The sequence below is a fragment of the Hippopotamus amphibius genome, chromosome 14 (genome assembly GCF_030028045.1).
Source record: "Hippopotamus amphibius kiboko isolate mHipAmp2 chromosome 14, mHipAmp2.hap2, whole genome shotgun sequence".
Classification (NCBI taxonomy): domain Eukaryota; kingdom Metazoa; phylum Chordata; class Mammalia; order Artiodactyla; family Hippopotamidae; genus Hippopotamus; species Hippopotamus amphibius.
In genome coordinates this window covers 74,168,442-74,181,509 of record NC_080199.1, presented here as the reverse complement: position 1 = coordinate 74,181,509, position 13,068 = coordinate 74,168,442, and the positions used below count along the sequence as shown (strand labels likewise).

General features: G+C 43.9%; 1 protein-coding gene across 4 annotated transcripts in view; it reads left to right on the top strand.

Annotated features, from left to right (window-relative positions):
- The window catches only part of MTUS2 (microtubule associated scaffold protein 2), a 315,424-nt gene that overhangs the window by 265,920 nt on the left and 36,436 nt on the right, over nucleotides 1-13,068 (top strand). For all 4 annotated transcript variants that reach the window (XM_057707972.1, XM_057707971.1, XM_057707970.1 and 1 more), the window contains one exon: nucleotides 812-878. In XM_057707972.1, the coding sequence (XP_057563955.1) occupies nucleotides 812-878 (67 nt within the window). The remainder of the gene's footprint in view (nucleotides 1-811; nucleotides 879-13,068) is intronic.

The following is a 13,068-nucleotide window of genomic DNA, read 5'->3' as shown; positions in this document are numbered from 1 at the left end:
TGTATTTTTGGCATCTCTAACTTGAAGAGAATTTATATAACACATCTTTCCTATTATTAGTAGTGGTAAAATCATAACAAATGTAAATATTGGGGCTGACTTGTATCCTCAGCTCCTATATTTTATGTCATAGTATGTATTTGATTTGAAAACAACAAAGCAATCATTTAGTGACCAATGGCATTCTTCACAGTAAGTAATATTGTGAGTGTGAGTTTGCTCCTTATTCCTTTACCAGTGCAGAGAGTGGAACGAAAAAACGTGGAAACCTTAAGTTTTGGTGTTGGTCTTATTACAGTGAGAGATGTTTCACGTTAGGTTTTCTGTTTATTATTCATAAGGTAGCTAACGGTGCATGTATGGACAAAAGGGTCAGTTGAAGGGGACAGATGGTAAAATAAACATCTGTCAGCGGAGTATGGCGTGGGCATTTTCATGGTCAAAAATCTCATAATAGTGATGATAATTTTAAAAGTATAATAATATAAATATATAACAGTAGATTAATGTGTAAGACATAGACATGCAAAGAATTACTATAGGTTGCTTTACATAGAGTGCAGCACGGACAAAAGCACAGCCATAGGTATTATTAATATTGTATGGGAAGCTTTGCGATTTGAATGTGATACAAGTGAATGAGTCAGACCTGGCTTTGTGAGTTTCTTTATACGCTTAGATAATGAGAAAATTATCTCCTTAAGGGCTCAAGTTATAAATATTTGCTTAATACGATTCATTAATTAAACATGTGAAAGTGCTTATCTAGCCTAAAACGAGGGGACTCCCGGTATCCGTTTTGTTTTTTCAGAATGAAAGTGTCCTTGTGAAAGAAAAAGAGCTGTCAATCGAACTTGCAAACATCAGGGATGAAGTTGGTAAGTAGAGCATTGACAATGAGGAAGAGTGTCTTTTCCTGCTACCTGTGAACGTGTAACACGAAGCAGTTATGTCTCAGGTGATCACCAGGGCAGACCTGCCTGGACTAAAGGAAGTATTTTCCCCAGCACTGTGGGGGGTTCTTGTAGCCTTGCAGGGAGCTGTGATTTCTACATCTCCATTGTTATAAAGGCAGCTTCCTGACTGTTCACGGTGGAACGATTCAGGCTCGACTCTGCTCCTCGAAGGTGGCATTACATCTCTCTGTCTGCCGCGTGTGGGGTGACAAGTCCCCCTCCATGTCACCCCCTGCCCCCGGGGAAGGCACAGCTCCAGCAGAAGCAGCTCAGCTTTGGTGGGTAACTGAGGCGCTCCCTGTAACATGCTTCTTGCCACTGTACACCCTGCTGGGAAATTCTCTGTGATCTAGACCATGAATCTGGATGGCTTAAAAAAGGCTCGGGTTCGTGTTGAAACTCCTCCTCTTTGTCTGATATGATGCTGTAGTTCTGGCTGAACCGTAGGAGACCTTGCCGACAACAGGAAGGTCCCCAGACCCTGGCATGTGGTAAGAGATGGGCTTTCACTCTAGGCCAAAGATCAGACCACAAACTTGCCCCGTTCCAATTTCCTGATCCCATCTCTCTCAGGATCTGTTACTCTAGCAAAGGTGAAATGAACGTGACCCAGTCCCCTTGGCCTGCTCTTCTCTTTACAGTGAGTGCTTCTCCTCCATCCACTGTGGTCCCGGAGGAGCCCACCTGTGCAGATGTGGCCTCCTCCACCAGCAAGGGACCTGAACAGGCCCAGCCATCCTCAGTGGGTGGCACCTCTTTCTAGGTCAGCCATGCAAATAGGCGTCCAGTCTGGAGGCCAAAACTCCGCAGGAAACACAGGCCCCGGGATGCCCAGCGGGTGGGGCAGTGATTTCCAAATGCAGCTTCCCCTATCCGTTTTTTTTTTTTTTTCATTTTTGTTTAACCTTAAAAAATTTTATTTTGCCCCTTCACCCTGAGTTTTGTGACTTCCTTTGCCACTGAGACAGGGCAGCCATGGCCTCTCCAAGGAGAGCAGGCCCCCTCCCCAGCCTCACCTGTGTGTGGTCAGAGCAGCCAGACAGGGCACCCACACTTGGCATCCCTGCCAGTGGGTGAACCCACAGGGAGGTTTTCTGAGAGACCGGAGGAACAGAAGCAGCAGAGTTTGTGAGGGTGTCTCCTGCACAGCCCGGGTCCACGAGCGTGTGTGTCTCTCCACACAATGGCTGGGGTCTCAGGGGGTTCCTGGGCTTTGGAGGAAATGACTGAGGTCCAGGTAGGGCGAGCTGAGGTGGCTCACGTCTCTGTCCCTTGGGTTCCCCTTCATAAAAAGGAAATTCGATTAAAGAAGAGAGTGATGACAAAGCAGTCACGTAAAGGTGACTTTGCAACTGTTAGTTGTACAGCACCTTGAATCTGAAGACAGAGGATGAAATCTTCCACTGTAGGGTGGCCTCCTCCCCGGAGAGATGTCTGCACCCCCGGGCAAGGGTTGGATCCGGGCTGTTTGTCCTGACCAGCCGGGTAGGGTGTACCAAATCCAGCGCCCTTTCCCTCTGTGCTTTCCCGAAGCTTCTGAGTCCAGCAGGAACGCAGGGATCACATTGGGATTTTGTATTTAAGTCTTCTTTGGTTTCTGCATTAGTGCTGAGAATAGAACCAGAGTTCACCTGCCAGATGAAAAGGCCATGGGGTGTGGGAGAGGGGGAGGCCCTGGCAGCACTGTGGCCTGGGCTGTTCAGCCCAGTGTTCGGCCCCAGAGGACACTTCAGCAGCGAGTTCCTGAACCACTGGAGAGGCTGCATTTGTAAGAGACGAAGACAGGGGATCAGCCGTTAACTGCAAAGTCATAAATTCTAGTGTCTTGACCTGCAAGATATTCCCTTGAAGGGAAAAGGGTACCTGGCTGTGTTCACTGACCTGGGAGCTCTCTGAATCCCATTGTTCAAGAGTTTTTATCACCCATTCTCCAGCATCCCTCCTCCCTGGAGGTTGGTGAGTGGGGCTGAACATTCCAGCCCTCTAATCACCTAGTCTGTCCTGTGACCAGCCCCACCCTGAGGCTCTCTAGGGGCCCCCCAGTAAGTCACCTGATTAGCAGAAACTCAGGGAAGGGGCTCGTTACATAAACAAAAGACACTCCCATCCCTCAGGAGGTCCAGGGACAAAGCCAATATATTATTCTCCCACGTCTAGCCAGGGTACCTTGCCAAGGCTCTGCCCAGTTATGGAGAACAGTCCCTCATTAGCAAGCTTCTGAGCACCTCTATGTAGCAGGCCCCATCAGAGCGTTCCAGAGGTGGCCCAGGTCTTAATGACTACGGTTATATATTCACCACATCTGAGAGACTGGTCAACCTGAGACTTGGTCAGAGATCTTGGCTAAAGCTGGGACGTCTAAGAAGTACCAAGAAGAAAAATTTAGTTCTCCTTAATCTCAGTCCATTCGTTCACTCAACAGATATTTATCAGGTGCCCAGTCTGTGCCAGGCACAGGCAAGGCAGGGGCGTTGTGGATGGTGAAGCAGTCATACCCTGCAGGGGGCACACCTCTGAGTAGGGCTGAAATGCACCCACCTTGCAGCTGCTCGGCAAGCCCTGGACCGCAGCCTGGAGCTGCTGCCACCCTCAGGAAGGGGCGCTTTTTTCTAATTTGCACAAAGGCGCCATGTGGGCTAGCGATGACCTGGTGCCGTCTGCGGACAAGTCAGTGGTGAATAAGACACAGCTCATGTCCTCAAGGAGTTTACAGTCCAAGACGCCGTGCAGGAGGGGCTATCTGAGATGGGCCTGTACAGTGACAAGACTTGGGTAGTGCACGTGGGAAGGGAAAGAGCACAATTATTGCACACCTGCTACATCTGCTGCCCCCAGTGAATGTGCGCTGGACCGATGGGCGCCATGACCATTTTCAGGCATTACCCATCCTGCCTACCTTTGGAAAGGAAAACCTATCCTCCTTCCATGGATTAGAAGCACTTTTCACACTTGTCACTTAATGGTTGTAAAACACTCTGTCATACTTATAAGCTAGAATCAGCTCCTCTTCCCCTTTGAGTGTTTGGGGTTTTACCATTTTTTGCTATTATGCAACAATGAGTGTACTGTTTGCAAATGACTCCTCTCCTCTTGTGTTATTTTCTTGGAATACATTCTCAAAAGTGTGGACCAACAATTTGGATAGGATTTCACATTTGTTTTAAACTCATCTATATGTTTAATGTCCTTGATATTTATTCTGTAAATCACCACACAAGATTATGGTGGATTTAATCTCAGTGTAGCTAGAGTTGCCTTATAAGGAGGAAATTAATCAATCTCTCTCTCTCTCTCCCCCCTTCCCTCCTTCCCTCCCTCCCCGCCCCCCCCCCCCCCCCCGCCCCGTCCCTCTGACACACACCTGAGAAGGGACAGATAATATCCAATCATGCACCAAGATGTAGTTTGGGATGGAACCTTTTGTGGTCCAAGGGTAGAGTCCCTGTGGAGTGGCTGAAATTGCTGTCTTCTGTGTTATGTTGTATCTCCTATGGAGACAGGGATCTCTGGTCATCCTCTTGACAGCTTCTCATCCTCAGGTTACCCTCCAGGGATGATGGCTCTTGCCTTGTCTTTGGAGTTGGCCTGAATTGGGTCTATCCTTGGAAAAGCCTTCCTCTAGCTGTGTTGGTTGTGGGATGAAAGGGCATTTTGGAGCTCCAGGAGACCAGAATCCAGCATTACATATGGATGGAGGAGCAAAGAGGCTAGAAATACATTTAATATATGATTTTTTAATCACATCTTAAAATTTCCCCGAAAGTATAGTTCTTAAAATAAGAGCCTTGAGTTTTGGATAGAGTGGCATTCTCCAAATGTGGAAGTCAAATATTGGATAATTGAAGGTTCACCCTTTACATTTGTAGATGTTGACATAGATGTGTAAGATGTTCTTCCTGGAAGCAGATTATTTCCTTTGGAGACCTTATGCTTCAGGTTGTTGACCACCATAAAGGAGACATTTATTGTCCTCTCTCCAGTAAAGCTGCCTTATTAGGAAACCTGAGCTATAAAAAATATGAATTGAAAAAATGTGAATTAGATGAACTCCACCAGACACAAAAACATGCAATAAATAGCCAGGTTCAGATGGGACCTCTGGCTCACACTCCTTCCTTAGCCCTGATGCTCTCCCCAGCAGACCAGAGTCCTGTTGAGATGTACATGCAGATACGCATTGGACCAATGCTAACCGCACTGCATGCCTCCCACCAGATTCCTTCCTCAGGGCTGCTCAGAACTGAGACTGTCTGTATGTAGTGTGAAATTGCCTCTCATCTTTGACGTTTTCAACCGTCTCAGCTGCCCTCCTCCCGGCCCTGGTTACCTGCCACTGCCTCAGTCCCAGAGTAGATGGACAAAGCTTCCCTCTGCTTCCACATGTGGCTCTGCCACCCCCTCCTCTTTTGAACTTGTTATAGCCTCTGCTCCGGCTCTTCCCAGACCAGGCCCACAGGTTTTTATCTTTCTGCCAGCTTCAGACTTAGGATGGACTTTGCTTTTTCATCTTTTCTGAAAACTTTAAAGCAGTAATTAACAAAGCAATCATCCTGGCAAAGCTTCTCAGGTATTGTACAGGAAGCTAAATGGTTAAATCCACATTTGGATGAAAGTTAGCTTATTGAAACAAAGCAAACAATACCTGAATGTTTTCTGTAACATGAAATAAAGACATATTAAAGACTTCTGAGAGCTTTGCTATACAGGTATGATAGAAATCTAGGTTTATGACAGTAAGCACTGAATTGTTATTTATTATGTTCTTAAGTTACTAAATAGAATGAACTTTTAAATTTATTCACATTTATAACTAGCAGCCTACACATATATACACCCACCACTGTAAATGTATTTGTGAGATGAATTTACTTTCCAGGGTTTATACATAAAATGTGTCTTCCAATTTATGGTCGTAATTCCTCGTATTTACAAAGTGCTTAGTATTTACCAAGCTCTGTCATGTGATATGTTTTATTTATTCATTCAAACAACTCTATGAAGTAGCAGCTGGTGTCTTTATTTTATAGGAAATTGATGCTCAGAAAGATTCCCTAAGAGCATACACCTGGTATGGCACAGAATCAAGTCTTAAACAGAAGCCTAGAGTTCTTGGCTACACGTCATATGTAACTTTACCACGGCACCCCCAGCCCCACTACCACAGTTTTGGGTAATTTTTTATTTAATAGATTAAAAAATCAGATAAACAAAATAAAATAGCTTTTTCTCCCAATTCTATATGACTTCCACACAAAACTGTGATAGATGCTGGTATGAATCTGTCCAAACCTAGACTGGAGTATAATAACGTAACAGTGTTATGTCAGTTCATCTCTAAGCTGTAGCCATTAGGATTGGGCTCAGAAACAAATAACAAACTCCCTAGACAATGGTAGCTTAATCAAGGTGGATGTTTCTTCCTCCCTTATATAAAAGTCAGGAGGTGAACACCCAGAGGCAGGTGTGATTCTGTTCCACAGAGTCCACGGAGCCCCAGGCTCCCAACAGCCCAGTGCTCTCCCATCCCCAAGATAGTGGTGCTTCTCCCCGTGGTCCAGGGTGGCGGTGGTCAGCCCTGGGTGCCACTGGTCCAGGTCGTAGGATGGAGGAGGGAACGCACAAAGAGGCAGAAACTGTGGGTCAGCTCCCCTTGGGGACAAGTTTCTAGGAACTCACATCTCTTTGGCCAGATCTAAGTCACAGGGCAAACCTAGTCACAAGGGGACTGGAAAATTGTGCTCTTTTTTTCTTGGTGACTGGGCCCAGATATTTTATTACTATGGAGGAAGGGGGGAACTGTGCTGTGGGGCCTCACTTGCCTCCGTCAGTAAGATGAAGAGAATTAATCCTGCCACACACACTGAATGAGAGCAAAGGATCTAGCAGAACGTTCCACAGAAAATCGGGGGCACAGGATATGTTAATTCCCTTGAGTTTCGGATTAGATTCCGCTGTCTTCCTTCCCCTCGCAGCTTTAAAAAAGCTGAGTTAAAATGCAAAACCCAAGAATACACCTCAGAAAAAATAACTAATCCTGGGATCACAAAAAAATGGACATTTTCTGATTCATAAAAATATCTCTTCTAAGCACACCAATTAAAAGACAGTTTGCCAGATTGGATAAAAAAAGCAAGATTCAGCTATGGGCTGCCTAAGAGAAATCCACTTCAGATATAAAGACATAGATATTTACAAGTAAAAGGAGAGAAAAATATACTATGCTAACACCCATCCAAAGAAAATTGAAGTGTCTATGTTGATATCATATAAACTTCAGAGCAATTCTGTTACTAAGGCTGAAGATGGCCATTACATAATGATCAAAGCGTCTGTTAACCAAAAAGACATAACAATACTAAATATCTATGTGCCTAAAAATAGAGCTTCAGATCACATGAAGCAAAAACTGGTGGAACTGAAAGGAGAAATAGACAAATCCACTGTCACGGTTGAAGACATCAGCACTCCTCTCTCCGTGCCAAGAGGGCGAACAGGCAGGAAATCAGATGGGATTTAAAAGACCCAAACAGCAGTATCTACCAACTTGACCTAATTGACGTTCACAGAAGATTCCAGCCAACAAGCAGAACGTACATCCTTCTCAAGTACACTTGGAACATTGACCAGTGTAGTATGCTGAGCCGTAAAACAAACCTCAGCAAATATAAATGAATTGAAACCACACAAAATGGTTTGGACTGTAAGCGAATTCGCCTGTAAATCAGCCACACAAGAATACCTGGAAAACTCCAAACTCTTGGAAATTAAACAACACACAGCTAACGAACGCATGGGTCAAAGAGAAAACCACAAAGCACATTCGAAATTTATGTTGAATCAAATGAAAATAAAAACATGAAATCTGTGGAATGCAGAATTCTCTCTGATCAGAGTTGAATCTTCTCATTCAGTTTTCTTAACAACTTTGGCAGGGGGGGATCCAAGCACATATTTACTAAAACTGTCACTGTCCTAGGTTCTGTGGTGGGGAGCGGGTAATGTTATTTAGAAGAAAGTTTGATCTTGTAGGTTTAGTCTGATGTCAGAAATGTGAGCGTGACAATAGAGCTTCAAATATACTGCTTTCTTTGCAAGACGGACCACTCAGCTTGACGAGATCTGGGAGTAACCTGCCCCTCCTATAGGAAAATGACATTCTGAACTGAGAAAAATTCAAACCAGTGATGTCAACTGCCATTATTAGATTTTTATCCCAGTAAGTGTAATTTTCTAAAGTCATTTTAATTTCTATCTCAAACAGGTAGCTTACCCATGCACAGTAATATCAAAACCAAAACTCCCTTAAATGTACCAGAGGCTGGGTTTGGTTGCCATGGAAAAGACATCATCAGCTACAGTTCCACAAAGCTGCTACTTTCTTTGAGACAAGGATTTATTCCAATTGGCAGCAACACATGTTTTGATATTTATAAAATTCTTTGAAGTGTGTAGGTATAGCCCCTTCTAGTTATTTTATATGGAGATGTCTGTTTTGTGATCCTCTGAAATATTTACTCCTTTTTGAATAAAGATAATCCTTTCTGATATATGTTCATATTTTTACATCTGTGGGTTTAATCCTACACCTGAATTGACTGAATAAAATAAGTCAGGTTACCAAGGGCTGCCCGTAAACTACCCTGAGTATAAGTTTCTTGAAACTTGGAGTCAGCTGCTTCCGTAAAATTGTGACTTCATAGTAAATCTAATGTCTACAGTGGTGTATGGTTTACCAAACTCTTTCACATATTATTTCATTTGATCCTGACGACAGCCCTAGGAGTCAGACAGGTAAGGTGGATGATACCACCTCCATTTTAACAGTGACTAAATCATGGCTGTAGTGAATGAACGCAAAACCCCAAATCACAAAACTATTAAGGATAATGGTGCTGGGTCCTTATCTTGTTCCACCAGGACCACAGCATGCTGCCTCATGTTGTAATATTTCACTTGGTGTCTTAGGGAAGATAAGAAAAAGCAAGAAAAGACGTAACCTCAAAATTGCTGAAGAGCATCTTGTAAAACATAATGTTTTAAATGACAGATAATCACATGCAAATTATGCAGATATAATCACCGCCCACTTGTGAGTTTCTCAGGCACGTTGGATGTCTCTTATTTTTCTCTGTATCTGGAGCCCCAGCCCAGACTCAGCACATCAAATGTGAACCATTCATCGCCTCGTTGTACAAACTTGACTGAACCCAGGAGATGCACCTGTTAGCGTGCGAGGAGTACAAGATGGATGCGACATGGTCTCTGACCTCACAGGACACCTGTGCGCTGGAGAGACAGACACGTAAGCGGGTAACTAAAGCCCAGTGTACTGAGTAAGGTGCTGGAGGTCTGGGAGTTCAGAGGACGGTTAGTAATCCACTCAGGGGCCCAGGGAAGGCTTTTAGGGGTAAAACAGCTGAGTTTAAAGGAAATGGAGACGTCAGTGAAGAAGTGGTTCTTCTACACTTGAGCCTTTCCTTTGGGAGATGGGAAAAACGGTAAAGACAGGTATTCCGTGAGGTGACCCCTAAACCAGAGGAATGGGGCAAATGAATTTATCTGTGAAGCTCTTCAAACTCCTTGCATACAAAGCAGAGCAGTGTTTGGGATATTAGACTCCAATGGATCTCTCTTTATAGATTTTTTAAACATTTGGTTTTTCTTGTCTAATGCCATTATGAAATTATTCTCACTCATTCACGTAACCACGGATACCACCAGCGCCAGATTCGAGAGTACTGTCAATCTGTTTGCTTAATTTGGCAGTTAATTTGAACCAAGTAATATATAAGTTGCAGTATATACTTCTGCTATATTCAGATCACTCTTTTTGATCAAAATTGCAGTTTTTCAGCCAAAAGTCAGGTCTCCAGGAATTAATTCTGGTGAAGAAGATGATGACTAGACCAATTCTGCAGTGCAAGGAACTGTGTAAAGACTTACTAGGTTTCGGTGATAATGAAACTGATTTTGATCTCAGAGCTTCTTAACACAGCAATTTTCTTGAAAAAAGAAAAAGAAAAAAAAACTAGTGATGAAGAATGTGGTTGGAATTTAGCTAATCAGAATGACAGAGAGACCAGGCTGGCACCTAAGTGTGGGCGTTGTTAGTGCGACAAGAATGGCTCTGACTTTCAAGGAAACACCTTTTAACTAAGTTTACTAGAGCCTGATATAGAAAACGCAAATCCTAATTTATTAATTTACAGCGAGTAATTATATGTCTCCTTATAGGCAGCTCTACCTAGAAAGCTAAAGTTATCATTAGAAGACGGCTTAGTGGACCAGAATCAATCATGCGCGATAAGTACTAATGGCATCTCGCTGAGGTAGCCTTGGGCAGCCATCCATGTACCTCTTTCTTACCTGGGACCTCAGTTCCTAGCCAGGGGTCCCCATGGGAGGAGATGGAAGCCTATTAGAATCTCCTGGGAGCTTTTACCAAGTACCCATGCCTGCTCTGCTTCCAGCCATTATAGAGTAATTAGTACTGGACTTAACATCCCACTGTACACAGCTATAGGACACAAAATATATGAGGCAGCTTTTCCCAAGCAACAGACACCACAGGCCGGTGATCCTTGAAAAAAAAAGGGATCACACTGAGTCCCCTGTGGGCCCCAGCTTTCTGCCTGGGGTACCTTACCAGACCACAGCACGGTGAGTGTGGTCTGATAAGCTCTAGCAGTGACCACCATCTCGCTGAGCTGAAGAAGCAGATACCAGAGTTCTGGGTTATTAAAGCAGCTAGAAATCGTGGGCCCACTGTGATTTCCCTAGCAGTCTAGTGGTTAAGATTCCGTACTTCCAGTACAGGGGGTGTGGGTTCAATCCCTGGTCGGGGAACTAGGATCCCACATGTTGCACGGCCAAAAAAATGTTTTTAAAAGAAAAAGAAATCATGGAGCTGAGTACTGGGGAGCAGTAAGCTGGTCAGAGGAGGCCCAGGGAATTTGCACAGGGGGTTCCTGGGTGATCTTAGATGAAGTATAGGCATCACACATTGGGGGAGGCCTGGCAGAGGGCAGCTGCTGCAGGGCTGAGCTGAGCGGAGGCACCGAGGCTGCATGGTGCAGGGAGACATTGGATTCCAGCCCAGCCAGGGTGGAGAGACCTCACTGATGACCTCAAGACGAGACCCGAGACCCGAGAAAGGCCAGGCTTTAGGAATTATGACCATGACTGAGAGGAGGGGTCTCTCTAGGAAACTGAAGTGGACCCACCCTAACAAAGAATAAAACCAAGTCTGGTGGAGTCAAAGGCATCTAGTAATTTACCTGCCTGCCAACAAAACTCGACACCTGTTAAAGGAAGACAAAGTAATGCACGCCCCTTACGGTATATCATCCATGATGTCGAACATAGATTTTTACAAATTAGACCTACAGAAAGCGGGACCTGTAATCAAGCAGTCAGTGGATATTGAAATCACCCAGATGTTGAAACGAGCAGATATGAAATTTTAGAAAACTGTTGTAAACATGTTCAAGCACTTCTAGAAAAAAAGGAACGTAGTGAGTAACCAGGTGGGAAAGCACAACAGAGAAATGAAAACTACGAAAGAACCAAGTGGAAATGTTAGAGCCCAAACGTCCAATCTCTGAAATGAAAAATTCACGGGACAGGCTGTACAGCAGGTTGGAGACTGCAGGAAAAAGGGTCAATGAGTTGACGACAGTCAGCAGATATTATCCAATCTGAAGAACAGAGAGAAAAAAAGATTAAGGGAAAATGAACAGTGTCAGGGACCCGTGGCAGTATAACTGATGTGTAATTGGATTGTCAGAAGGAGAAGAGAGAGAGGTTGGGGGAGTGGTGGATTTTTTTGAAAAAATAATAGGCAAAGACATCCCAGATTTAGTTTTAAAAGAGAGACCTGCTGACCCAAGAAGCAGTAAACCCCAAGCAGGATACACACAAAGACACAAATCACACCTAAGACATCTCAAACTGCTGAAAACCAAAGATAATGAGGAAGAATTAAAAACAACCAAATAAAGACACACATCACATACACAGGACAAGGATGTAAGTGACAGTTAACCTTGCCATAAACAGACCGAGGCAATGGAATGACATGTTTGAAGTACTTAAAGAAGTAAAAAAACAAAAAACAAAAACCCCAGAATTCAGTATCCAAAGAAAACGTCTTTTAAAAATGTTAGAAACTTGGAATTACAGGAAAGAATTAAGATTGTCAAAATGGTAAATGTGTGGATAAATATAAAAGATTACTCATTCTGTTTTAAAATTTTTCTGTGTATAACTGTTCAGCTTGGTGATCTTTGTCTATAAATACATCCATGTAATCACCACCCAAGACAAGACAAGGGACATTTACCTCACTCCCAAAAGCTCCCCCAGGCCTCTTTCCAGTCAATTCCACCCCCTCCCTACCTCCGGAGCAACCACTTCCTTATTTCTGTCACCATAGATTAGTTTTGCCTGGTCTTGGATTTCCTACAAATGGGATCAGACAGTATATGGTCTTTTGTGTGTGGATGCTTTTGCCCCACGTGAGAGATTCACCCACGTTGCTGAGCACGTCAGCAGCTTGTTCTTTTTTATTGAGTTGCGTTCCGTTGGCATGCAGAGACCAACATAAATTATCCATTCTTCAGCTAATGGACGTTTGGGTTGTTTCCATATTTTGCTGTTATAAATAAGGCTGTTATCCTTGCAGAAGTCTTTTTATGGACAGAGATGTTCTTATTTCTCTCAGTCGAATTCCTACTTGAGAAATTACTGGGTCATAGGACAGATGTGAGTTTCACTGTAGGAGAAGCTGCCCAGCAGGTCTGGAAACAGCTGTTCCATTTCTCAGCGTGCCTGAGGGTTCCAGTTCCTGCCCGTCCTTGCCAGCATTCAGCGTTGTCAGTTACGTTGTTGCTGCTGTTGTCGTCTTAGCTGTTCTTTCAGGGGTGAATCTCACTGTGGTTTTTTTTGTTTTTTGTTTTTATAAATTTATTTATTTATTTATTTATTTATTTTATTGGTTGTGTTGGGTCTTTTTTGCTGTGCGCAAGCTTTCTTTTTAGTTGCGGTGAGTGGGAGTTACTCTTCATTGTGGTGCGCAGGCTCCTTATTGCCGTGGCTTCTCCTGTTGTGGAGC